Source organism: Cyanistes caeruleus, chromosome 6 (assembly GCF_971803275.1).
Source record: "Cyanistes caeruleus chromosome 6, bCyaCae1.hap1.1, whole genome shotgun sequence".
In the NCBI taxonomy this organism is placed as follows: domain Eukaryota; kingdom Metazoa; phylum Chordata; class Aves; order Passeriformes; family Paridae; genus Cyanistes; species Cyanistes caeruleus.
Window position 1 is genome coordinate 22,855,115 of NC_141706.1, and position 27,096 is coordinate 22,882,210.

General features: G+C 38.8%; 1 protein-coding gene across 2 annotated transcripts; it reads left to right on the forward strand.

Annotated features, from left to right (window-relative positions):
• The first annotated feature begins 1,715 nt into the window (after positions 1–1,715).
• Positions 1,716–27,070, forward strand: TOLLIP (toll interacting protein). Of its 2 annotated transcripts, XM_086895678.1 has the most exons (7): positions 1,743–1,946; positions 8,625–8,774; positions 10,713–10,895; positions 11,971–12,123; positions 14,046–14,136; positions 17,905–17,925; positions 23,567–27,070. In XM_086895678.1, the coding sequence occupies exons 1-7, from the start codon at positions 1,914–1,916 to the stop codon at positions 23,779–23,781; spliced, it is 846 nt and encodes a 281-aa protein (XP_086751804.1). In that variant the 5' UTR covers positions 1,743–1,913; the 3' UTR covers positions 23,782–27,070. The 2 variants fall into 2 exon arrangements, with proteins under 2 accessions (XP_086751805.1, XP_086751804.1); XM_086895679.1 differs by lacking the exon at positions 17,905–17,925 and having other exon boundaries at positions 1,716–1,946.
• The last annotated feature ends 26 nt before the right edge of the window (positions 27,071–27,096 follow it).

A 27,096-nucleotide genomic window follows, 5' to 3' on the forward strand; every position in this document is an offset into this window, starting at 1 on the left:
TATGGTGGATAAAGATAAGTTATTAGCTTCTATGCGGGTTTTCTGAGAACAATAATAAAACAGGAAAGTAAAAAATGAAGTTAGAAAGTGGCAGCACCATCAGGAAGGGACGGTGCTTGCTTTAGTCACTGCGCATCTCTGTAAGGGGAAAACAAATCTCAAGTATTTCTGAGTTAATATTACTATTTTTTTTTCTATTGATACAAATTTCATAGAGGCAATAATGTCGATTGTCTGATCTCCTTGAAATTATTGTGACTAGATGAGGTCTTGGAATGAAATCCATGGTGAGTAAAACTGCAACTCCTGATGACTCACAGAAAACTAATTTAATAGCTTGTGAATTTATAGTGCAAGAATATCAGTGAAGCTTGTTAACACTCTTTTCCTTCCATCCTGCCCTCATGATGTCAAGACTGTAATGTCGTAATAACATCAAGAATTTCTACCTGCAGAGGAAGACTTGGGGGTGATGGTTGACAACAAACTGAACATGAGCCAGCAATGGATGCAAAACCAACCATGTCCTGGGCCACTCTTGTGAGACCCCATCTGGAGTACTGCACACACCTCTGGTGTCTCCAGCGTAAGGACATGGAGCGAGCTGTTAGAGCAAGTTAACACCAGGGTAATGAAATTAATAAGGGGACTGAAGCACCTGACCTACAAAGACAGTTTGAGAAAGTGAGGGCTGCTCAGCCTGGGGAAGGGAATGTTGTGAGGAACGTTCTAGTATCTGAAAGGGGCCTACAGGGAAGCTGACAAGGGACTCAAGGAGCTGTAAGGAGCTGTAGTGACGGGACAAGGAGTAATGGGTACAAATTGGAGTGGAAAGAGTGAAAAGTTACGTTAGAAAGCAGGAGGAAATTCTTTAGGCATGGTGAGACACTGGAAGAGGTTGCCCGCAGAAGCTGTGGATGCCCCTTCCCTGGCAGTGTTCAAGGCCAGGTTGGATGGGGCTCTGAACACCTTGGTCTAGGGAGAGGTATCCCTGCCATGCCAGGGGGTTGGAACCAGATAATCTTTAAGGCTCTTTTCAACCTTGCAACGTTCTATGATGCTATGAAATAAAAAAGATGAGGCTGTTCCCACTGCAAGAAGATGGTAAAGTGGATATAAAAAAAAAAAAAGCAAAAAAAAAAAAAAAAAAGCAAAGCTGGTGCTATATTTGGAGCGTTCCTAATTGCACTGTTCTATTTCCAGCTACCGAAATCCGCACTAGAATTTTAATTAAGGGCTAAAATTGTGCAGCAGATCCTGACAACAGGAAACAGCCTTAACAACGGGAAACAGTTATGTTATTTAAATAGGCTTTGAAATAATCAGATTTTATCTCCCGAAGCAGCACTCGGATGAATATTAAAGCTGCTTTTGTTCTCCCGGAAAGGGCTGCGCTTGATCAGCAAGCTCTGGGAAACCACTGGGGCCAGGCGAGGCAGTGAGTCGTTCCCTTTCCCACACGGTCCCCAAGGCTGGCAGAGGGGGTCGGGGAGCGCCCCGCGGCCCCGCACACCCCGCAATGCCCGCGGGGTACCCCGGCCGTGCGGGAGCGGCGCCCCGGGCACAAGATGGCGGCCTGAGGCGCCGCGCCCGCCCGCCTCCGCCGCAGCGCCGCGGTGCCCCCTACTGGCCGCGGCGCTCCCGCAGCGCCGTGCTCCGCTGCGGCGGCCGCAGCGCGGGACAGCGCACGCGCAGCACGGCTCCCCGCCCCTCCCGGTGCGCGCACAGGCGCATGCGCAAGAGGGCACCGCGGCGCTGCCCCGAGGCGGGGCCGGGCGGGTCAGGTGACGCGGGGCTCGTGCTGAGTGACGGGCGCCAGGACCGGGATCGGGGTTGGGAGCGGCACCGGCGGCCTGGCGGGGCGGGAGGAGGAGGAAGAGGAAGGGTCTCGGCCGCGGCCCCGGCGAGGCGCCATGGCGACCACCGTCACCACCCAGCGGGGCCCGGTGAGTGCTGCGGGCGCGGTGCCGCCGCGGGGCCCGCTCAGAGGTATCTCCTGTTACCGCTCGCCGCGCTGGGCGGGCGAGGCCCGGCTTGGAGTCCCCGGTGGGCCCGCCCGGCCTCTGCCAGCGCCGCTGTGGGAGGGAGGCTCCGTGCCTCTCACCCTGCCCCAGCTCCGGCCGCGCCGGAGGGGGGAGAGGAAAAGCCCTCAAAAGCCCTCACGTCTTCTCCAGGCTGCTGGGATGCGGGGGAGGGAAGTCTGCCTTGTCTCCCGGCTCCCCGCCTGCGAAGAGGCTTTGGGAAAGGGGAGGGGGAAGTCCCTCCTAACTGCGCGGAGTCCTTGAGGAGGCTGTTGTACCCGTTCTGTGTCCAAAGGCCTTTCCAAGGAGGGAATTGCTTACAGTGAACCGGAGCTAAACCGCTTTCCCTTGGAAGCAGAGCGCAGCTCCCTGTGCTCGCGGCTCGGCGAGCCACGGGCGGGCCGCTGTCCCTGGAGCTGCCGCCTGAAAGCTGGAGCGGCGCATCCAGTGTAGGATGTAGGCGTACGTGTTGGACAGGAGCTGAGCCGTCGTAAAACCAATTTACCAGCCTTCTGGGAGGTGGTGCTGACAGTTTATTGGGAATATGTTATTGTCTGGTTTTGCCCAGGGATAATCATACCGGGGTGTTCTACATGTGAGGTGTTACAACATCAGCTTTCGACAGATGTGCTGTTCCTGTCTGTTCCTCCTGTCTGAAAGGATCTGGTAGTCATTTACAGTATGATATTGCTTATGGTGGAGCGAGGTGTTTTTAAAAAACGATAAATTTACACTGCTGTATTTTATTATGTGGAAACAGCTACTTTAAAAAAAAAAATCATGCAGCCTTGTAGAAAGAACTGTGAGGTGAATTACAGCTAATCTTGAAAAACGGCACTGCTGTCACTTTTCTGATGACAGTAATATGATATAGTTGTCAATTTTATTCCTTAAAGTGCCTTATTTGTTTTATTTATCATAACTGCCCTTTACCATAACTTCAGTTTTACTCTTATAGATGTCTTGTTCTAGAATTTCCCAGGTACTTCTGTACTGTCTTTTGTTTCCTAAACTTGATTGAAGCCTGACAAAAGACATATGATGACTTATCTCATGCAACTTTGGCCTTCTGGGCTTCAGGTTTTTTTAATGTGTTGCTAACATTGTTGTATGTGCTTTTCCTCCATATCCACTTTAGAGATTTGAATGAGATTTTCAAATGAGTGAATAAATTATGCAATATTAAGCAGGCATTCACAGCTGGGGGTGTCAATATGGTACATTCCAGCCTTTCCTAATTCTCCTCAGAGAGGAAGATAAAATTCTACAATTTTCTGTATACGCAACTGCATTACAAATGAATAGCCACTAAATGGTGCTAAAGGATTGGGAACCACTTCTTTCTTTACTGATGGAGAGAACAGTTCAGTCTTTCTGTTTAAACAACCAAGAAAATATTCAAGGTTGTTTTATGTGACAAGAAACTAAAGTGGGTTGTTGCCAGTCTATACCTGCACTTTCTAAAATTTCTTATTGCTTTTTAGTTTTTCAGATGAAACAGAATTCATCCTGTCTGATACTGTAAATACTCTGCTAGAATATGGCTATCTCTGGCCCTTTTCAGGATGTTATGGAATTAGCATATTTTCACATTTGTAATCTTCTGTGAACAAAACAGCTTTTAAAATCTAAACTGTAGCTGAATATGTAAGGATTGCTAAGTGATGCCTTTAACAAGTGAGAGTGTTAATAAACAGTTTGACCAGGCTTTAGATTAAGACAGTCACAAAAACTTTGTATATTTGTGATTTCTTATCTAGCCAGTTGTACCCAATATTACTCTCCATGGCTGTTCTCTGTGATTATCCACCATGCTGGCAAATACATGAGGTCCTTCAAATTTAGATTAAGTGCCAACCTAGGGCTGCATAGACTTCTGCTCCTAATTTCCCTAATAATCACTACTCTGATGAGTAGTGACTCTGGTGAATTTTTTTTCTTGAGATTCTCCAAAACTTTTTACAGGCATTTATCAAAAGTCCCTTTCCCGCTTTTATTGGGCTCCTTTGGGACTGGAAGGTGCTCTGTGGTGTCCCCAGAGCCTTCACTTCTCCAAGCATAGACTCAGATGTCATATGGAAACTCATTCTGTCTTCATATTTTTCATTCATGTTCATATACCACAGTTCCTGCCATACTTTGAGGTAGGTATTTTCACCACCTCCTTTTTTTCATGTGAAAACTGCTCCATTTCAGGCTAACAATTGAGATCTCCTTCCTCTTTGTGTTGCATCTCAGAAGAGAACCTAGGTCTGTTTTCTCAGTGACTTCCTTGCAGATACCAGAAAGCTGCTACAAGGTGCATTCTAATTTTCTTCTATTCTAAACAAGTCCTCAGCCTGCCCTCACAAGTGCTCCAGCCCTTTTCGTGGGCATTCTTGGTGGATCTTTGCTGGACTCCCCGAAGTTCATAATTTTTCATATACTGCTGGGCCCCAAACTGTCACAGTGTTTGGCACAGCAATTGTTTCCTCTTCTCAGCCCACTGGCTGGATTCTTATTCATCCTGTTTTCTGTTAGGATTCATTGCTGCAAGAGTACTCTGCTCATCAACGTTTTGCTTGCTCTCCACCTCTGTGAAGGTACAGGCAGTCCTGCCAGTTGTTCTCCAGTTTGTACCAGTGCCAGGCATTTTTCTGCCCAAAGTACAGGTCTTTGCCCTTGTTGAATTTCATGAGATTCCTGCCAGTGAATTCTGTCTCTCTAGTTGGTCCTGTCATCATGTATACCAGTCATTTCTCCCAGAATTTAATGTCATCTTCAAAACTGATAAGGATGCCTTTTGTCTTCACCTTTTGAGGTGAGGAAAAATACTAGACGCATAAGTTAGTTTCTGTACAGACCTCTGAACAGCTTCACTTTTAACCAACCTCCAGTGTCATTAACCACTGAACTTCAGCTTCTGAGCTCAGTGCCTCAGTCAGCTTTTCATCCATCCAGCAGTCCACCCATTCAGATTGTAACAATCCACCTTTGATACCTTCAGCACTTTCCTTAGTCATATATTCTTGTTTTGGAGAAGGCAGATGGCTCATCAGCTTTTTATTCTTTTAAAGTCTTGGTAAAGGCTGGCTATTCCTAATCTCTCTTTGGTTTTTTTTTTCCTTCATGTGTCAAGGAATGTCTTCCAGAAGCACTTCATGAATTTCTTAGTCACTGAGGTGAAGCTGGTGAAGCTGACTTGCCTGTGGTTCCTCAGGTCATCTTTCTTGCCCTTTGGAATGCTGGGTGTGAGATTTGTCTCTCTCCAGTTATAGGGGAGTTCTTTAATCTCCATGACCTTTCAAAGATGTTAAAAGAGCAGCCTTCAACAAATATCAGCTCTTTGAGGACCTCTAGATGCTTCCTATCTGGTACCAATTTTTTCTTCAGTGTGTAAAGCACAGAATAACAGTTCAAAATTCTGTCATTCAGTTTTTCTTTCTTAAAAACAGTAAAACCATTTAAAGGAGAATGGTCAGAAATTTTTGAGTAGTTCGGTGTTTAGAACTTTTCGGTGTTTTGAAGAAGTTTCATGTTAAGACTTGCTTGGTAATTGCTGGTGTGGAAACCTTAATTATGGTTCCCTGAGTGTATTGTGTCTGGGTAAATGTTTCTGTAACTCAGGGCATTTGTGGCTGTGTTTGGCTTTGTGTCCCGTTCCCTCCCTTACACAGATGCCAGTACTTGCAGAATCAGTGAGTTGAAGGTTCTGACAACTTCTGTTTACCTCCAACCCTTGCTTCTTCTGATGAGACCTTTTCACTGACCCACTTTAGAACTCTGGCACCATTTCATGTTGCATAAGAGAACAGGAAGGTGAGCCTGAGGCAGCCCCATCCTCAGTTACACCAAATAGCTGTAGAATATCACACCATCTTCAGTTTGAAGAAATTGGCTTGCAGTTTTTATACCTGCAGCATTCTGCTCTGAAGTTCCACAAAACTACCTCTTGGTGGCTGTAGCAGATGGGAGGGGCAATAATATTCTATTTGTAGATAATCCATATTTTTGAGATGCAAAGCTGTCAGGAAGGTTTATTAGAAAGTTACTATAAGGCAGGCTTGTTTTTAATTTGTCTTCTGAATTGTAGTCCCATCTCTGTCCTGTTGCTAAGTGGAATTAATTTTTTGTTCTACAGCTAGTGACAGAACACACTTGAGCTTCACATTCTTTCTGAAGTGCTGTTATAGTAGAGGGAAGTACGTTTGTATCAAAGCAGTTGTAGAGTAAGATCAATGACACAGCTGTCATGTATGTTTTCCTTGCTTTTAAAATAAAAACTAGTTGAATTTTGGTTACATAAGTTTGTATTTTTAATTCAGGTTGGGAGATGGTAATTATGAGCCTGCTTTTAAATGCTTTGAGAAATATGTAAATTGATCTGTTTTCTTTACAAATAAAGGATTGCATGATACTGATTTGTCTCTATCAATATGGAATCAGCTGATAATTAGTATAAGAACATACTGAGTAATGTATTTCCTTCAATACACATCTCTCCTAGATACTTTACGGGCTATATCACCAGGACTTGTGAACCAATTCTTAGTCAGAACTGAACATATTGAATGTGTGCATCTCCTGTTCCCCAGCCTTCCCTTTTGGAGGGTTTTACCATGCAGATCTTTTGAGAACTTAGTTAACACTAGATGGTTCTAGGTTCTATGTATGTCAGATCTGCAGTTCTAGGATAAGAGTGTGGCTTTGTGTGAATAACCTAGAATCAGCTTAGCTGCTGTAAGAAAACTTCAGTCTACTTTATGGACCTTTTCCCCTTTGGATTTCTGTAGAGAGACTAACTAGTTTTTTTATTTTATTTTGGAGCAGGTCTTGGCTAGCTTTTATGATGGCTATTATTAGGCTTCTGTTGTGAATGACTTCAGCTTTCCAATATCAATGTGAAATGGGGACAAAAGAAGCTATCCTGTTTTCTGGGTGTTTGACAGAGGGAGCTTGTATAATATGGAAATGGGATTTCAGGTGTGCAGCCATCACTTCTGACTGTGTGAAGTATTTGTGATGTCTGTTCCTTGAGGTGGTAATAGTACTAGATTTGAAACTTCCTGGGACCAGGGCTGGAAGGGGACACTGCTGTAAATGCCATTTCCTTGCTAATTCTGGGTCCATTTCAGATCTTGCCTAAATGGATTATGCTTTATTTTAAAATGATACGAATTCCAGTGAGAAGGCTGTTACAACACCATGTCTTGTTGCCAGCCAAACTTAAATAAACTTCCATTATTAACTTCTAGCTGAGTTTTTTCCTTCTCTGCCTGTTTTTTCTTTCCACTTAAAACTTCAGCTGCGTAGGTTTCTAACTGTAAAATTTTAAGGTGCTTGTAAGCAAAACTCCTTTTTTAATTTGCTTCCCAATAGCCCAGCAGCAGGCATTCAGTGCTTCCTCCTGAACTTTTCAGATAAACTTCCTTTTTGGCATGTGACACCTGCTGTTGCCAGGATCTTGAGGCTCTCAGATAGTCATATGAAACAGTCATACATGTGATTTGGCAAGAGCTGCAATTTCTGTCTCCAAGATGCAATGTTGACATGTAAATGCTGTGTAATCTTGAAAAGCTATGTCCTCAAGGCCTGTTAGCTTCTTAAATTATGTTCTGTAGGCATGCATCTGCCAGATACACAATTGAGTAATCTTGCTTGGGATTGCAGCATGGGAAATTGCGCTATTATCTTGATGAGGTAGAGAGTTCTGTATTAAATATGTATTCCACTCTATATAGATGGCAGAAATGAATACAACTTAATTATAAATTTTCTATGACTTTTTTTTGCCTCTTAAAATGTTACTATAGATCTTCGTTACTTTAAAACTATGATCTCTCTAAATGTATTTGAATTGATAATGTTCACTGAGTATTTAATACTTAGAAATAACCTGAGATGTTGAATTGACAAGTAATGGGTAGAAACTTTCCCTTCATACTGTAAAACCAATGGCAAATCCATGGGGAGTGCTGATTCATATTGGTCCATGTGACAGAAATTCTCTACTACTGCTTTTTGTCCTGGCTCATTCTCATGATGGACCAGATTTTTAATTCCCATGTTGTTTTTTTGAATGTGGTAGAATTTTGTCACTGAGGTTAGTTGCAGACTGGCTGTGTTTGACACTGGAAAAACATTAGGACATCTTTATTGTGTTTCAGGATTTGGTCCATAGGCAATCCTGTTTTACAGTCTGTCTTGAAGGTGACTGTGGAGTGACCTTTCAGATGAAAGCACCGTGCTGTATCTTGGCACAGGAATGATTGGACAACACATGGGTGATGAATAAGTGAAAGAACTGGATGCCATCAGATACCATACATGAATGTGTTGTAAAACTTAGTGGCTCTGACTTTTGTATGGACTACTTAAATGATTACTTGCAGAGTAGCTTTGGCTCTCTGTCCAACTTTTTTTTTTCAAAGGCTTATGTTGGAAATTATTGTTTATGGAAAGGAGAACATTTGCACAAGTTGGCAGTTTTGTCATTTAATTTGTTCTTTGTTCATGCTGTCAAAACAAGACTAAATTCTCCTTAATTTGTTACACTTTGATTTATAGTCATCTCTTTCACGTTATAAAAATATAAAGTCGTCTTTTTTGCCTCTCTGTCTTAAGGTATTTGTTGGTGAGCTTCCTCAAGATTTTCTTCGCATTACCCCAACCCAGCAGCAACAGCAAATCCAGCTGGATGCCCAGGCAGCTCAGCAGCTACAGTATGGAGGAGCAATGGGTACAGTAGGAAGACTCAGTATTACTGTAGTACAGGTATAAATGATGCCATCTTTGTACAATTCAGTAATTTTAAATAATAAATGCAGTTTTTAAAATTGGTGGGCATGGAAACATTTTGTGTTGGAATTTGAGTTACTAAATTACTTGTAAATGGATAGTAATTCTTAAAGGTTTTGTAGCTTCGTGTTTCTGTACATTAACATTTTGTCCAGTTCTATGTTTCGTCACTGCCTGGTGCAGTGACTTCCTGTAAACCTTGCTATTATAGCACATAATCAAATAAACTCATGGGGTTTTTTGCAGTGAATAGATTTCTCTGAAAACTTCTGTTCAGAGGCTTCCTGTACTTGAAAGACATTAGTAATTTTGAAAATAATATAGGGAATTGCATTTACCTTATGTATGGTTTCACATCCTTCTCCTCAAAGCTGCTCTCCAGCCAGTTGGCCCAGAGTCTTATTGTCATATATATATACATACTGCTTTTCCTTTATTGAACTTGGAGATTTCTGTCTGTACATTTCTCTTGGCCTGTCAGGGTCCATCTGAATGGCAGAACAACAGACAAGAAATACTCTTCTCTGTCTAGGAATTCATGCAGGAATGCTGTGGAATCTTGGCTGCATTTTGAGACCTGTGGCATTCTGGACAGGAGATTTACCGTGGTATAGTTATATATATAGAAGATGAAAATCTGATTGAAGTGTGCTGTATTTAAATATGTGTTGATAAAGTAAATCAAACAGCATGCCTTAATTCTGTTACTAATAAACTGATGGAAGATCAGAAAAAGTTTATGGGGAGGTAATTTGCTACTTTTTTTTTTTCCAGATATATAGGGATGGGTGTGAGTTTGTCTAAGCACAGCTGATGATGACCTTTTTTTTGATGAAGGTTTGATAAACTGTCTAATTCCACAAACTGAGAGAAACTGAGAGTGTAGATAGTGCTTAGTTTGGATGCCAGCTTTCTTACTTTTATTTTTAAGTCCGCATTTACAAGAAACAGTTTGAGACCTTTCTCACCAGCTCTAATGTATGAACTGATGAACCAGCATTTTCCCTGAAGGAGAAAAGAGCTTTCCAAGCCTGAGGTGCAGCCTTTGTGGTAAATGTTGCAGTGCAGGGCCTCAACTGTTGTGAGTTCTGTAAATGTCCTGTAGGTGGGAAATGCCCTGGGGCACCATGGTTTGTCACTTTTACTATAAAAAGAGCCATGGACTTAGTACAGGTCAAAGAAGCAGCACATCCAAAAAGCCCAATTTCTGCTTGGGCACAGCTGTGCAGCAGTACTCAGTGTTGTGTTCAGGACTGTCATTACCATGTTTTGTTCTAGTCTTCTGATGTTACAGCAAAATGTTGGATCTGATATGATTCTGTACAGCATCTGTTTTTATAGTGTTAGGCCTTAAGGTATCCACTGAGTTAACTACTATTAAATGCACATGCTGAAATAAGTGTTTAATCGCTTTGAAATGTACGATTTACTATGACTAGTTTACCTCAATTGAACTGCTTTTGCGGGTTGTGCTTTTGGATTGTGTGATATTCTTGAAGGTACTGGATTTCTGTGTTTCGTCCTTTAAAAGAGCTTAAGTGAAAGAGGACAGGCTACCTATGACATTACACTTGTGATTGTATGTTGGAGATCAGATATCCAGAGAAAAATTGAACTTGTTACAATGTCCTTGTAGTCATGTATTTTGTGCTTTGGTATGAAGTAATTTATTTTAGCTACAGTGAACGTGTGTATCTTCTACATAAGTAAGTTAAAATGATGTTCCCTTTTCAAGGTCTCCCAGACACTTAATGGTGTTACTGGTTGATGTTTTAATCTGAATGCTGTTTTTCTTTACTTTTTAACTCTTTCTGTCACAGAATTTAATCTACTCCTTTGTTCAATATTTCAACTAATAGTAATTAACTTCTCAAGTTAATATCAGCATTATACACTTCCTGGGTTTCTTTTCAGGCCAAACTGGCAAAGAATTATGGAATGACGCGCATGGATCCGTATTGTCGGATACGGCTGGGATACGCTGTGTATGAAACTCCAACAGCACATAATGGAGCCAAGAACCCTCGCTGGAACAAAGTTATTCAGTGCACTGTTCCGCCGGGTGTGGACTCCTTTTATCTAGAGATATTTGATGAGGTCAGAACTGCTGTATATTTTTTCTACCCCTCCCCATCTTCAGTTTGGACTGAGGTTTGGCTGAAACTTTGCAAAAAAAGGAATGAGTTAGCACAGAGTTCCTTAGCCATGTTCTCTGGGAGATGACAAAAATTTTTCACAATTTCAAAAGCAGCTATTCTCAAGGCTTTGCTCTTCCTCAGGAATGTCAGAACTGTTACTTTTCTTTGGTAGCCGATAAAAGGGCATTAGCAGGCTCGCCTACAAAGGAAGAGAAGCAAAAGATGTCTGAGTGCTATTTAAGCTCCTCTTGGCTATCAAAATGCCCTCCAGCTTTATGTCCTTCACTGTCCCTATTAATGTTGTACAATGCTGTTTTACTTGAAAATTCTTTGGTGCTATTCTAACCTAGGGAGAGCTTGGAAGCTTTTCCAAGCTTGGAATTCTGAGAATAAAATTGTCAAATACAGACTGTGTGTGTGTAGTCACTAGGATTTATTAGGAGAAACTAAGAGGCTACAGCTAAGGCTAAAGTCATGGTTTACCTTTTTTTTTTCTTGCTGCCTCTCTCACTCTGTGTAGTAAAGCGTGACAGCAGCTATATATATGCAGGTCATATATATGGTCATTACCAAGAGAGGCTTTTTGGATGCTGCTTTGAGGGCCTATCCGATGGTCAAGTGTCTGTTTCATTGATGCAGTAGGGGAACAGATCATTACTTCTGTCTGCTGGAGTTCACAGCCTATCATAGTACACAAGCTGTTTATGTTCATGTAATGGCCTCTGTTGTGATGTCATGAGATTCACACGGCCTATGATGATGTTAGGATGCTGTATTTCTAGAGTGTTCTGCTTCAGTTTTTCGTTTTCTTGCTATTAAATACCTGCAATCAATCTATAATCCCACTTAAAGTGTCCTTCATCCTTGTTGGAAAGAACATGGCCAAAATATTTATTGACGCTTCAGTAGTTTCAAAGGGAATAAAATTAACAAAATTAATAGCATCAAACTGAAGTGTTAGTCAGGGACAATTTTAAGTTTGGGGTTTCTTTCAGGACAATTAATTTGGTTATATTTTTCAAAATGTATTTCAGAGAGCCTTTTCAATGGATGACCGAATTGCTTGGACACACATTACAATTCCTGAGTCTCTGAAACAAGGAAATGTGGAGGATGAATGGTACAGCTTGAGTGGAAGGCAAGGTGATGACAAGGAAGGAATGATTAATCTGGTTATGTCATACACGGTAAGCTGAGTCTGGGGTGGGAAGGGAGAGAAGCTTCTTTAGTAGTGGGAGGGAGATATTTTAGATTGACGTAGATCTGTTTTACAATACTGGGTGTTTGTGTATGTTGGCATTCAAAATAATTATATTTAACTCTGGGAATAGCAGTCAATAAATAATAAAAAACAATAAATACTTTGTGGTCAGATGGCAATGGGTATTTATCTTGTTTTGCGGTTAACAAAATTCAGCTTATTCCTGTTGTTGAGGAGATCACTGAGATCAGGTAGCTGGGTGTGCAGCTGCTGTGAGAGCTGCAGGTTGTGCCCTGGCTGGGGGACATGGTAGGAGCCCCAGGCAAGGGACCATGACTTGTTGCTGGCCCTTTGCACCACAAAGGGCACAGGGACCTGTGGCACTGGGCAGGGGACCAGACAGTGGGACACAGCAGGAGGTGGTGAGTCAGCGAGAAGACCCCAGACTGTCTGGGTGCACAGACTGTGAGGGTGTAAAAGCCCAGGGATTCCTTTGTTGAAGGTCCCTCCCTAGAGGCACCAGCTCGAGCTGTTTCTGCATTACTGCATCATGATTAAATTGCTTTAAGGATCCAGATGTGTGAATCACTGCCATGGGAAACGCAGGGCTGAGCTGGTAAAGAAACCCTGTCTGACTGTGAGTGTGGGGTGTGCAGGGAACCAAGAAGGGCACCATGGGGTCACTGGAGCCACCCGTTGCAAAGGGGCCTTGGTCTCAGCAGCTACAGGCTGGAGTGGGTGACGGAGTGGCTCCTGGATGGTCAGACAGGAGAGTTTCCTTAGCACTTTTTTTTTAGTACATATAAAAAAGAAATCCTCAGCTAAATGGTGCATTGACATTTCTAATTTAATAATAATTTTTAAAAAGCTTTGTGGAATCTAACAATAACTTCCCCCCTCCCCACCCCCCCCAGACTTTAATAATTATGTCAATTTAAAAGCAGAAAAATAGAAAATTTTCTCTTAGGTGTCTTAGGTGTTTCTTGGGTAGTTTGAATGCTCCTTCAGATGACATTATTTTTCACTTCCTTTCTTGTTCATTTGGTGCTACTAGTCATGAACTGCAGACTTACACTGGTTTATTTAGCAGCTCCTGGAGTGTTCTCATCTGTCACCTTTGTTTCAAGTAGCTGTTGGATAAAGTGTAGCACGTGCAGCCCTGAATGCTTCCTACTGCACTTGTATATCATCAGAAGTTCCAAACTGCTGTTGAGTGCGCAGCTGGGAACAGATATTCCCTGCTGTTTGAAATTCACATTCTGCCCCAGATCTGAACGGTTGTTTCATTACCCTGGGGAGAAAAGAGTTTATAATTAACCTTGCAAACTGTGTCCCTGTGAATGAGCTATTCATAATACTCAATATTTTCAAGGATCAAAGTGAACTGAAATATAACTGAAGTTATTGTGGCAGTGAAAGGCAATGGAGTTAATTTCATACTTTGTTTAAAACACTGTTTTACCTCAAAAATAATTGATTTAACTAAGATTTGCTTCAAGGAGCAGTATGCTGCTTTTAAAAATAAAAAAAATAAGAATAAAAATCAGATTTTTGTCTAATATTTAATTTATTATGAGTATGTTGTATATTCATTTCACAAGGCTAAGGCACAAACGCTGATTAAACCTGTATTTTAAAATAATGCATTTTGATACTAACATTTTATCACTCTTTCAAAAGGCAAGTTTGACGTGATGTGTTTTTATTGATTCATAAGCAAATTAATTGCCATTTGAAAGACAGTTAGTTTGCCAGAAGTTTTGCTTGATATAGATTAGCACTCATCATAGTCATATTGTGCTACTGAGCATGGATTTGCAATGTGATGACTTGTTTGCAAGCACTTTCAATTGCTGGTGTTTTTTGGCTGTTTCTTGATTTGTTCTAATCTGTGCCTTTCCTGTCAAGTCTTTGCCAGCTGCCATGATGATGCAGCCCCAGCCAGTGGTCCTGATGCCCACTGTGTATCAGCAAGGAGTTGGATATGTGCCTATAGCAGGTATGTTTTCTCTCCTTGAAGACTATGAACCTTCCAGATGAAGGGTGTTGCAGAAATGAATACTAAATTACTCCTGTTTTTTCAGAATGTAAAGGAAGCTAAAAACAATTTTCCCTTAACCACTTTTCCTATTATATGTTTTTATGAGAAGAGGGAACAAATTAAGTACAGCTCTGCCTTCAGTCTTGTAGCCTGTTTAATACAGCTGCGTGAGTCTGAATAAATGTATTAAAATGTCTATCAAGTGGTGAAGGCTTCTCTTTTTGAGTACTTATTTTATATTTTGATCAGGTCACTGAATAGCTATCTAGCAGGCTTCACTCTTTAAGTTGTGCTTACTTAAATGATGGGAAGCCGTGTTTGAAGTTGTTTGCACTTGAGAAAGTTCCCCAAATGAATTGTGCTGTCGGAACTGCAGCTTCTGTAGCCCACAGTGGGATTAATTTTTCTGTGGTCTGTGAAAATGCTTTATTGGAAAGAAACTTGCTACACAGCATTTGAAGTATTCACAGCTCAGTGAATGAAAAACGTTAGGCAGCTCTGAGATAGCGCTTTTTGATGTGTTTACATAACTACAGCAGGTATTGTCAGTGCTTTTGGTTGGTTCAAAGGGAGTTTTGGACTTGCAGAGAAAGATGTGTTAATTTATGTTTTGTAATTTTGCTGTCAAAGATGAAAAGTTTAAAGTGTGGAAATAATTTTGAATTTGTCCTACTTGGGGAGCTGATAAATTCAGTTGAGTTTGTGTTTCACTTACAGCTCTTAAAACCCCCAGTTTATTCTATGGCTGTCTATTCAGTAGTATGTGTACTTTTCAGGGAAAGTAAGAGATAAATTCACAGTTTTTAACTTCTTTGTGTGCAAGTTTATGAATGAATGGTAGTGTGTGTGGGACATAATTGAAGTACTAAGGGATGATTCAGAAGATACATATATTTTATTTTTCTTTTGTAAGACTAGGAGATGATTGAATTTAAAATTACTAGGAGATGATTGAATTTAAAATTCCATTCAGTGTAAAAACGAATCTCATCAACTGAAAACTGCATATGTAAGTTAGGAATCATACCTCCTGTTACATTTTTACTGAGTTAAGTTAGAGCAAAATATGGAAAAGTTGAGCTGCATGTTTTATTCCCTGAGAAAAACATGCAGTTTGCTTCATTTTAAATGTTTTTATTAATCTGTGTAGATTAATTGTCAGATTTGAAGTCTTGTCAATGAAGTGCTTTGAACTGGAGTGTACCTTCCAAAGGGCGATTCTGTTGTGGTAAACCGGACCATCTATACTTCAAACATGGTCATCTTGTTTATAGTTAAAAGATCTGATAGAAAGCTCTAGGAAATTTCTTGACTAGATCAAAATGAGAATATTCATATTACGAAATTTCTGTGCCAGAGTATAAACAGAAGATATTAAGCAGAGACTAGTTTCATGTATAATTTAAACTAGACATAGAACTGAACAGATAAAACAGATAGAAGACTTTCAAACTTGCTATTCAAGTACTGGATCTTCAAATCGTGATGTTCTGTATATTATTTATCTTGAGAATATTTTCTATTTGGACAAGTGAAGAAATAACTAATAATTTGCAAGTGATAGTAATGTCTGACATTTTAGCAGCTAAGAATTTGGGGTCTGTATGGTGGAGCATTGCCCTTCTGCCAAGATCCAGCATGTTTGTTTTAATTGCTGCTGTAATACTATTCTGTATTCAAAATTCTCCCTGCATCTGTGACTTGTATTTTTAAAGCATTGCCAAGTTCCACCCCTGGATTTGAACTCCCCTTTTGTTATAGGAAAGCTTGAGTATATACTTCCTTGACTTCATAAATGCCAAACTTTTTACAAGCCACCTTTGACCTACATTAGGAATTTTTTACTCTTTTTACATATTACTATGCTTTGTGTTTGCTGTTCTAGCATTTCTGTGGACATCATCAAAATTTCCCAAAGCACTGTGAGTTCTAAAGCTTTGACTTACTAATCAATGATCCACTCATAATAATTAGATGGCTCTTTAGGTTTGGAGTTGGAAAGTGACTTGGCTGCAGAATACTTTTGAGATTTCATACATTTAATAGCTTAATAAAAATAATGTCAAATTATTAAAGGAAACAATAATGCATCTTAGAAGGCATCTTGGAGTTTTTTTAAATACTTTTTGTGTACTGAACTAGATGCTCCTTCTGAATTCTGTGAACTCTTTCAGAAAGGTGCATGAAAGATGCTGGCCTTTCATTGCTCAACTGTGTCTTCTGGGCCCACTCTGTTTGCACATTTCTTTTGAAACACTGTACAGTATTTGCTCTCTTTCTTTTGAGACTGCTTCAGGAAGGATAATGGACATCAGTATGTTCCTGCTTTGCATATTTTTAATTCAGATTTTTTACCTGTGCAGCTAAATTAATGTAGTCAGTAAAAAAGTTCTGCTTTTCCTTCTGAAGAGTGGAAGAGCATCATTGAATAGTTTATCATATTTGAAATGGAGGGGATTCTGCTGTAGAAGACTGTCAGAATTGAAGCCTTATCTATGATGGAAATAGAGTGGGTGGACTAAAATGCTTATCCAGATAGTTTTAACAATTATGTCTTAACTGTCCAGAAGAACTCCTTTAAAGAGAGATGGCTAAGTCAAATTTAGGGGTCTCACAAAGGCCAAGCTGTTTTTTTGTAACAGAAAACTTACGTTCAAAACTAACTTTCTAATTAACTAGCCTTGTAATTAATGCTGTAGCAGCTAATCACGTTCTGTCATACAAGCTGAGGTAAACAGTAGAAACAAGCAGGTAGTCACTATGGTAAGCAGATGAACACAAGTAATACTCATTTCCTCACATTTGGTGGTAGATGGAGCTGTGTCAAGAGCAGAAGTGGCCATAGTATATTCTTGCACCGTGGTAACTAATTGCAAAATTTTTAATATTGAAAACTTCTGATAACTGTTGCTTACAAGCCATAGGTGCCATGGTTAATGTATCTATGGATTGGTTATGCAAAAATTAGAACTTGTGAACCCTGTTGTTACTGTTACAGAAGTTGAGTTTATCTACCACCTCTTCCTGTTTCTTTTTCTAAAGATTACTTAAACTGTAGAATATTTTGATATACTGGTGCTTGCAATATCTTCTTGTAGTGAACAGTACCAGAGACAGTGAGCTAAAACATGTTAGTTTAATAAGCCAGCTATATTTCTTATAAGCTAAATATTCATTAATAGGATGAATAGGAAACTCGCTTTTACTTAGTTTATAAACTTGCTATGTTAAAAGTGTGTTAAAAAGCTGTGTGTTTCCGGGTCCTGTCAGAGTCAAGAATACCACTTTTCACTGAGGCAAGGTTGTGTGTGTGTGTACATTGTTCCTTTAGTTGTCGTTATTGAGAATCAGGGGTTAGCTTGTGATGTTACCGGTATTTGTTCAGAAAACCATGGATATATGTTGTCCTTTGTGGTCTGTAAAATATAATCCTTGCTGCAAACACCTGGTGGCTTACTTTGGCAACATTTCCCAATGGTTACTTCTGCATAAACAACACTTTTAGGAAACTTGTTCAGGGCACTGAAGCAAATTAGTTGAGAGACTGGATCCTAGCAGCATTTAGTTTTTTAGTATTAGATAGTTTAGGTTTTATCCAACTGCTTAATTTTATCCAACTTTCACCTTTGGAAGGTAAATAATTAATATCCTTTTAAAAATAGATTAATATTTCTTTCCCATGTCTTATTCCTTTCCCCTTGTCCCTTCATTTTCACCTGTCTTTAGGGCTTGAGTACTTTGCTCTGGGTAAGTTTCCAAGCTCTTTTCTCACTCCCATCCTCATTGACTCAAGAGTCTTTGCATGAATTCACCTAAACAGCTTTATTTGTTGCAGCAGACTGTATAACAAGGTATTGCCACTTGGTTATCACAGTAGAACAATGTAATGCATCTTCTGCACATTATTAAAGCCTCTCTAATCTGTTGGAAAGTCTTTAAAGGCATCCGCTCAGCTTCCAGCCATAATGGTTAAACTGATTGCTGATAACAATGTTGATGGATATAATGTGATGTTAAGATATCCTTCTAAAGCTGTTGTATGTCAGTGGGCTGTACTAGGTGATAGTATTGGTTTTCTGGAAGAGAAACAATTCTTGAAGTTGTTTGGCTACTGCAAGATTAGTGGAAAAGCAGATAATGTCACAACTTTTGGTAAACTTGAAAGCAAAAAACTTAAATTTTGTAATGACATTTAGAAGACAACCTGCTAATTGCCTTTGATTTAATTTCCTTAATTAATCTTCAAATAAGCTTTCTTTTTAAAAATTGACACTTTTTTCATCAGTGCATATTTTTCATGCACTTCTCTTTTAGATCTACATCATGTTAAGGACCTGACTAGAAGTCTAAAGACAAGTCATGTTACAGGAAATCAACTTTCCTTCCTTTTAGACTTCCTTTACTGTGAGAACTTCTGATTTTTGAATTGTGCAAAGATGCTGTGACACCACTATCTTTGATAAAAGCATTGGTCTTCAGTCAAATAAATTCAGAAAATTTTAGAATTACTTCTTGTGAGATACGATGTCACTTCTTGATGCCCTGAATTTCGGAAAAATGCTGTAGATGAAACTGTTGTGATTGTCACAACATATTTGGTTAATTCAGAGAAGTGGAATTTTAGCATTTTTCTGTTGTTTCATGCGCTTAATTTTTCTAGCAGTTTGCAAAGAAGCAACATTTTAAAAAAATGAGATGGCATGCATATTTTAGTAGTGAGTTGTTTCCTCACTACAAATGCAAATTCTAGAAAAGGGTTGTTTCTTCATTCAAATGAAAAAAATTATGCTGAGAAGGTTCCTGAGTCTACTCTGAAAGAACCTGTGCATGGGACCAAATGATAATGAGTTAAGAAATCAAACCTAGAGCACTTGACTGTAAAAGAAAATAAAACTACAAGTGTGTAATGCCTTGTATGCAGTTGGAAAGAGTTTACCCTGTCAGTTCTGCTTTGATGCTTTCTTTTATTGCTGCTTGCAGCAATTGACTTGCTATTGTTTCATGTATTGGAATGTCATTGCTTATGCCAGCATGTTTGCCATTGCCATTTCACTGAATTGGAAAACAGTGCTCCATTCTTCTGATTTATAACATGTACCTAATATCTGAGAGTAACACAGGAGTCCACAATTCCACTGATAGTGGATTCTTACATTGTTTAGTTCCAGTTTTCACCTGTCAGTGATACAAGGTTTTTTAACTTAAAGCAGCTTTTTACTGAACATTGATAATTTGGAAGCTTATCATAACTTTCTCTAATAACTGCATATATATGTCTGTTTGCTAAATTTCAGTGCATAGTTCTTCAGGTTTATGCTTAAGTCTTACTTACTGTTTTGTAAATCAGAAATTATGGATGCTTTTAGCCTGAGTGAGGAAAAACCCAAAGTACTCTTAAATTGCTATTTATATAGCTTGAATGTTTGGTTTCATGAAAAGTAAGCATTTATCATGAAGGCAATTATTAAAAATCTGTGATGCTAACTCCACTACTAACAGTAGTCAGCTGTCCTGGTTTAGGGCAAATTTGGGAGAAAAAACTAAACTAAAACTAGTAAGAGCTGAGAAAATGGGTTTTGAAAATCCGTGGTGAGAAACAATACAGTCAAGAAATTTCTTGTGTCTTAAATTGATTATTTATATTGGAAATGCTTTCTGAATGCTGCCTGTCCAGATGTCTGGCTTCATAATTACCTATTTTTGATGAAAGCAATAAGGAAAACAATGTTCTAGTCTTGATTTTATTTTGGCACTGATAAGACACTGAAATGGTAAGCTCTAGGAAACTGTGGTACTTGAGAAAAGAGCCTCATGTTTAATTTGGATTAATACATCAGACTGACCTCCTGTATAGATAGTTCATACACTGTTTAGGCTGATTGTTGGATAATCTTAGGCTGTTGATAACTTAGTAAAAAATATTGGGAAGTTCATATTAAAAGTAAAACATAATTTCTATTGCTTGGTTCTTTCAGGTAGTTTGCAACTTCTGTTTTTTTGAGGCCTCACATCTTCTTATGCCCCTTTTAAATGCCTTTTTTGTTTGTGGGCAGTGTGAGGAATGAGTTGAGGTCTGTTGAAGCTCTGGAAGAGGCAGTGCAAAATTCTGCTGGGTAATTGTGTGAAGTTTATTTGCAGTGTTGGTGAGGACTGCACAGTGGTTTGCCTCCAGGGGGTCTTGATGGGCCATGTGTTCAAACATGTAGTGCCAGACAAAATTCCAGAGACTGTGGTCCAAAGACCATAAAAAGCTGTGGAGTCAAGGTTTAGGGTGGTGCAGAAAAGGTGACAGATACCTGTGGTAGAGCTGTGATGCAGAAATAGGGGTCCAGTGTGCAGGTAACAAATTTAGGCGATTATGACTCAGTATGAATCTTTTGGAGTAGATGCAGCCTGTGTGTTAGACTTAAAGCCTCTAGGTTCCTTTTTATTTTTTTCTTCTAATTAGTGTTAAGATGATTAAAAAGGGGATTTTAAAAGCAAAATTGGAGAACACAGATAAATAGGGAGGTGTTTACAAATCAGTAATGAATCCCTTCAGATAGGACAGGAGTCCCAAGTTGAGGAGAGAAATAGAAAAGAGTATATCAGGTGAAATCCTGGGTGCAGTGCTCACAGTCAAACTATATTCACTTAGAATACCTAGTCAGCCAGAGTTGATATTTAGCTCATCCAGCCTTGAATGTGAATTATAATTTAGCATTTTTATGCTGACAGAAAAAAACAAGTCCACTGGGATGCTAAAACATTTGTACGTGTTGAAGTGAGTATAGACATTTCTTACTAAATAGTTAGTGAAGAAAATCTTGAAGAGACAAGGTAAGTATTGAAAGTGCTCTTTGCTCTTTTATTAGATGTTAGGTTCTGAGTAGAAGTAGTATAATATAATTGCAATATTTTCAGTCACATAAGTACTTCAGTTATTATCTTGAGAGATGAGGCTGCAAAGAGGTACTCTTGGAAAATTATATTGGTTATACATACATATGCTTTGTTGTTATGATTTTTGAGCAGTTAGAATTCAGTAGAAGGAGAAGCAGCTTCTGATCTACTCCTGAGTAATAAATGAAAACTGGTTCTCAAAAAGAGATCTTATTTTGAAGATGTATAATGGTGATGATGCAAGTAGTTCATCCTTTGTTTAACTTACAGAGAAGTAATTAAGGTCATAGATAGAGAGCAAACAGATGAACTGAAAACTATTCAAAGTTAGATGTTCAAAGAAAATGTGTGCCAAATAAAAAAATGCCAAAACAAACACTTAGAGAATCCTGAGAAGTGTGAATTAAAGCAGTGAAGTGTGTTTCTGACAAAAATTGGTAGATCTCCCAAATATGGGGATGTGAAAGTATTAAATTATATGTTAAATCTAAACTGGCTATGAGGTTGAGTAACAAGGCTTTTGAAGATCAAATGTGTAAAAGAAGGAGAAACTATTTGTTTTAAAGAAGCAGAAAACATAGAATCATATATGTAATTAAATAATAATCAAGATATAAGTATGTAAGGTAGTTCAGGAAATCTAGTTGGAATGTGAGACCATAACAGGTGAAGGAATTCTTGCTTTCAGAGCACTGGAGGATAGCAAAGTGAAGTTTCTATTAAAAACATTTTTGAAGCAGCCATTTACTGTATAGAATGATTAAAACTCAGGAAGACTAGAATGAACTGTTTTAAACCAAGCACGTAACTAAGGAAACTTTAGGAGGAAGTGACGTGGTTGTGTAGGAAAAGCCTGTATGTTAAAATTCATAGGTATTTGAGTACATAAAAAAGAAGGTGTGGTATGTGTATATCACCTTCTCAGCTGCATTTGGAAAATGCTGCTTCCTAACCATTCTTTCTATCATATGATATTCTGATACAATAAAGGTAATCTAGTGGTTTAATATTTAAAAAGCTGATGAACAAATAAAAATAGGTTATTATTCATCTAATGAAAGGAGTTGAATCTGATGCACCTTCTTTGGTGAGGTGCGTAAGATTTCTTTAAAAAGTAAGTGAGGGGACTAAGACGATTTGTCAAAACAAAAACTCCTCAGAGTTTTCTAAGCCTCTCTGACTGTCTCAAGTTGCAGAAGGATCTCATTGTAATGAAAGGGAAAGAAAATTATATATTAAGTCTGGTGTTAAAGTGTGTGGAAAGAATAATCTTAACTAGTACTTGTTTGGCAACAATTTCTCAATTTGGTCATTACCATACATGAAGGTCTTTGAATTATTGTAGACTGCTCTATAAAAATACCAGGTGAATAGTCTGAAACAGTGCATGAAATGCTTGAAAGCAAATAGAGAACCGATGCTAGAACTTGTTTCTGTCTAGCTGCAAGTAGTTCTCCATGCCCTACCTTAGAAATTCTACAGGAGAACTGCAGAAGTTAACACAATAAAGGAGTAGGACTAAGATAATCAAGGATCTGAAAATACATAGGGAAGAAGTGAAATACACAATTTTTGGAGGTGATAACAAAAGATTGTAGATACGTCCTATTATCTGTTTTCAGTTTCATACTAAACAAAAGGTAGTGTTTTCAGTGATGGTTTTATGCGTAATGATAAAAGTTCTTGTGTGACAAAAAGGGGGTTTTGTCTAGTAATTTCTTTGAACAGGAATAGGAAAGCTAATTTTGTAAAACTCTGTAAACTGCCAGTGCTTTATTTTACATGGATATACAAGAAGTTAATGAAAAATGACAGTTCAGATGAATTTTGTCCTTTGGAAGAGAGATGAGCAAAGCAGTGTGTACCCTTAGAGATGTTGCTCTTTTGCCACATAGTGACTTTGCAGTCTGGATGGAACTTTAGCCAGGAAATACATCTGCTAAAAATTGCTCATTTGTGTGGTCAAGTGTCCTAGTGGACCAAAGTACTTTGCTTTCCTTTGGATATGCTGGAGATTGCATTCATTGTCTTTCTAAATATCAGCTATGTATATTGCCGATGTAAAACCATTTTTTTCATTGCAACATAAATACACTGGGAACTAAAATACGAGGTGGGGAAAACCAACCATACCTTTCTGTGATTAGCTTAGTGTTTGGTTAGTGAATTATGTGTGAACCTGCTTAATGCAAGTTGTACCTAGTTTTGAACAGTACCTGTTGTCATACTGCAGTTTATAACTTCTGGAATGTAACCCTGGGGAGAGAACCTGTTAGAGAAAAATATTTTCCAGTTGCAACAGTGTAGGTATAATCTCTGCAATCTTCTTCCTCCTCTAGACTGCATGTTAAAATAAATACATGCTGAAGTTGGTGGGCTGGGACAAACCATGAGCTGCTTTCCTCTTCAAAATCACTGGGGTTTTTTGTTGTGGGTTTGTTTGTTTTCTTTTCCCCCCTACTCATGTATGTTTTATGGCTTGCTTTCTTCTGTTTTTAACCTGTAGGGATGCCTGCAGTCTGTAATCCAGGCATGGTACCAGTGGCAATACCACCTCCTGCTGTCAACCCTCAGCACCTGTGTAATGAAGAGGACCTGAAATCTATCCAGGATATGTTTCCCAACATGGACAGGGAAGTAATCCGCTCAGTGTTAGAAGCTCAGAGGGGGAACAAGGATGCAGCTATCAACTCCTTACTTCAGATGGCTGAAGAATCATAGATGCCCGCTTCCTGCGTAGTCCCTGTCCTCGATGCCACTTACTTTTACTTGCCAAGCCAGGGATTTAGCTAGAGGAAGAATTTCCCAACAGCTTTCTGTTAGTGCATCGTGTGTGACAGATTATGCCCCTTTTCTCCTTGGACAGTTGGATCTTCTTCTCTTTCTTTCTTTCTTTCTTTTTTTCTTTCTTTCTCAGTCTGTACATACTCAGTTTAGCTTATGTCCTAAAATAGAGCAGTGAAGCATCTTTACTGTCGGCTGTGCCCTCTGTGGCTGTATTCTGATGGGATGGGGAATAACGCTGCTTTGTTTCTTTTTTTTCCCCCCTTTTCATAAGCTTGCTCTTACAAAGTAACTCTATGCAGTACAGGATTTACTAGTGTTTGTTAGATTGGAAAAAAAAAAAAAAAATCTTTCTATGGAAGGTTTGCTGTTTAAACACAGCTGATTTATTAAAAGTATTTAGGTTTCAGCAAGCAGCCTATTTTTTGCCAGAAGTTAAAGGAGAGACCCTGTCTTACCCTGTGGTGTGTAGTTATTACTGTGATACAGTCACACCTTTTAGATGGAAAATTCTTAGTTTAATAAATTTCTTAGGTTGTGCTGTTGCTATTTGTAATGTGTATCTTCCATTCAATCTAGTCATTGGGCACCAAAGCAATATATCTTCTGGTGTGCATTTGGGGCTTTGTCCTCCCACATAGTATTGTTATGTATCTGTAAAATCTTAGGAGTTAACTTTTTAACTCATACAGTATGTATTGCTGTATCAGAGAACAGGACTAAGCCCTAATGTACACCCACAGTTAATTGCACTCTAACTACTACTTCTGCATTCCCATGGCTATTTCAAAGGATAAGTGCAGAAGAAAAGATACTTATACCTGGAAAATAAGTGAAGCTGTAAAGAACTATTTAAAATGTTGTCTTACATTTAAAAAGCAGATATCTATGATCTGGTTATAAGGCTTCTTTCCTTATACCTATGTTTCAGCAAAGTTATTGCTTTACATTAGTGGGAAAATGATTGTTTTTCCTGTAATAAGAAATAAGCATGAAAAGTAGCTTCAGGGTCTTAGAATGGCATTATGAATTGCTCAGTGACTTGTTAGACTACAGCTGCTGTAGTCAGTTTATTATTATTTGATGCAGATGGAAATAAAATTCTTTATGAGAGACAATTCAACATATCTGAGTTAGTCTGATCCTCAGAGGAGATGTTTGTATTTATTGTTAGTGTAATTTTTTTTTCAAGTAAGAGTTGATCTTGGAGCTGCAGAATCATACAGTTATGCACCAGTTACACCTGTTGGATGAATTTCTGCAGTGTCTGTTTTTGTAAAGTAATGCACTTTAAATAGTATGCACCAATTTATTTTTCCAGTGATGTGCAATGTTGCTGTTTTGTCTCTTTAATGTTTGATTTCAAATACTTTGTACAATAGCCATAGACCTTTATATTTTCAAGAGTTTAAATGAATGTACACTTAAAATCTAGGCTCTTGAGTGGTTCATGAGAATATTAAAACCAGGTTTGGAATAGGGAATGACAACCCATATTCTCTTCTTCCCCATACTTTATTTCATGTCCTATGCTTAAAATATTTTATTATCTGATGGAAAGCTGATTTTATCCCCCCCTCCCCAACCTTCCTTCAAGTAGCCTTTAGGTAGCACTGGCAGTAGAGCATGAATATTTATTTTTTTAATCATTAAAAGTAATACTGAAACTTTTAAAATACGGCACCAAAAATCATCCCAGATTCTGACCTTTTAAAGCTGTCTTTTCATAATGTACAGTTTTAAGTTTTGATATGAATCCCTTAACATCTTAAATATCCCATTGAAAGCGTAAGTGTCTTTAAACGTCCTCCAATTGGATTTTGAATAATGAAATTCAAAGCTATAGTTCTGTGTGCTGTAGTTGTAGAATTGCCACACTTTTGTTTTCTAAAGTTAAATGGGTATTCTTCAAGAAACTATTCTTGCCCCTTCCCTACAATCATGGTAAATTTTGTGATTGGGTAGGTGTAGAGGCATTTGGTCTTTATAGCACAGTGTTTTGTGGCATCATGACCCGAAAGGATGAATGTTGGTAAGGATTTAATGCTTAGATACCTCCAGGAAGAGTCCTGTGCTCTACCTTTTACACAGATAGCATGAGTTTCTAGGGATGGAACAATTCAGGGAAAATGTACATATTTAAATTTTTATATTAAAATGGTGGGATTCATAATACAGCTTTTCATAAAAGCAAGTGGTCAATGGTTCAACTAAATGGCTGGTAAATTGTACTGCATCCTATTATAGCTCCATTTCAAGCACAGAACAAAACCACCTTTCAATCCTAACTGCCAGAAGGGGTAAATGCAAAAGTTAAGCTAGCCAGGTTTATTCATAAATTGGGCTCTGGCCCTCTAAAGGAGACTCCTGTTCTTAAAAACATTTTTAATGCACATTTTTTTTCATAAGCAAATGTTATGCGAAACAGGGTACAGGTATGAGTTGATAATAGAATATGTAGGAGCAGTATGGCCAGTAGATGGATTTCATTATCTTACACTATACTTAAATATTGTTCTGCAGATTTTTCTTGTCTTTAATTGAGCATTAGAGATTAAACTCTTATATCAAGATGTGCTACTTTCTCTTGTTAAAAAGAACAAAATCATCAGCCTACTCAGCTTTTCAGCATACATATCCTTCCTGTTAAGCTGTTTGTTTTTAGGTTTGAACTGGAGAGAGATGACAAAAGGCAAGGAATGTTTGCTTATTTTAGGTCTGTGAAATTAAGGTATTGGAACTGAAAGTCTGTTTTTTATTTTAAACAAACAAATTGTCAGTCATGATTGTAGCTTTTGAGGAAATGCTAATGGGGTAATACTGTGTTTGATGCTGCTCCTCTGCTCAACAGCTTCCAGCAGCTTGGAGCCAAAGCCATCTGTGTAAGACAGGCATCTGCTAAAAGTTAGTGCTCTAAGTATAGTTTGAGTCCTGCCAAGAGCCTCAACTTGCTAAAGGTAGGAGCATTTTTTGTCTAGCTAGATCCTTGCAACTTCTCTACTGCTCTTTGCATCTGCTGATGGTACTGAATGGGTTTTTTCCCCCCTTGTAAACGTTATTGCCTGTTTGGTTGATATGTAATACCGTACAGAGGATGTTTTTTGCTGTAATTATTCTGAAGACATTGTTTCTCTGTATTGAGGTCCAGTGTCCAAATATGTTTCTTGCACTCTAAAGTACATTAACTTTTTCATTCTAATTTAATAAATGTATCATCTGAATGAAAGTGTATTACGTCTCTGTTGGAGAGCA

Coding starts and splice junctions, on each gene's coding strand:
- TOLLIP (XM_086895678.1), top strand. CDS start 1,914: ATGGCGACCACCGTCACCACCCAGCGGGGCCCG. Junction 1,947..8,624: donor TCACCACCCAGCGGGGCCCG/GTGAGTGCTGCG, acceptor CTCTGTCTTAAG/GTATTTGTTGGTGAGCTTCC. Junction 14,137..17,904: donor TGGATATGTGCCTATAGCAG/GTATGTTTTCTC, acceptor ACCTGTCTTTAG/GGCTTGAGTACTTTGCTCTG.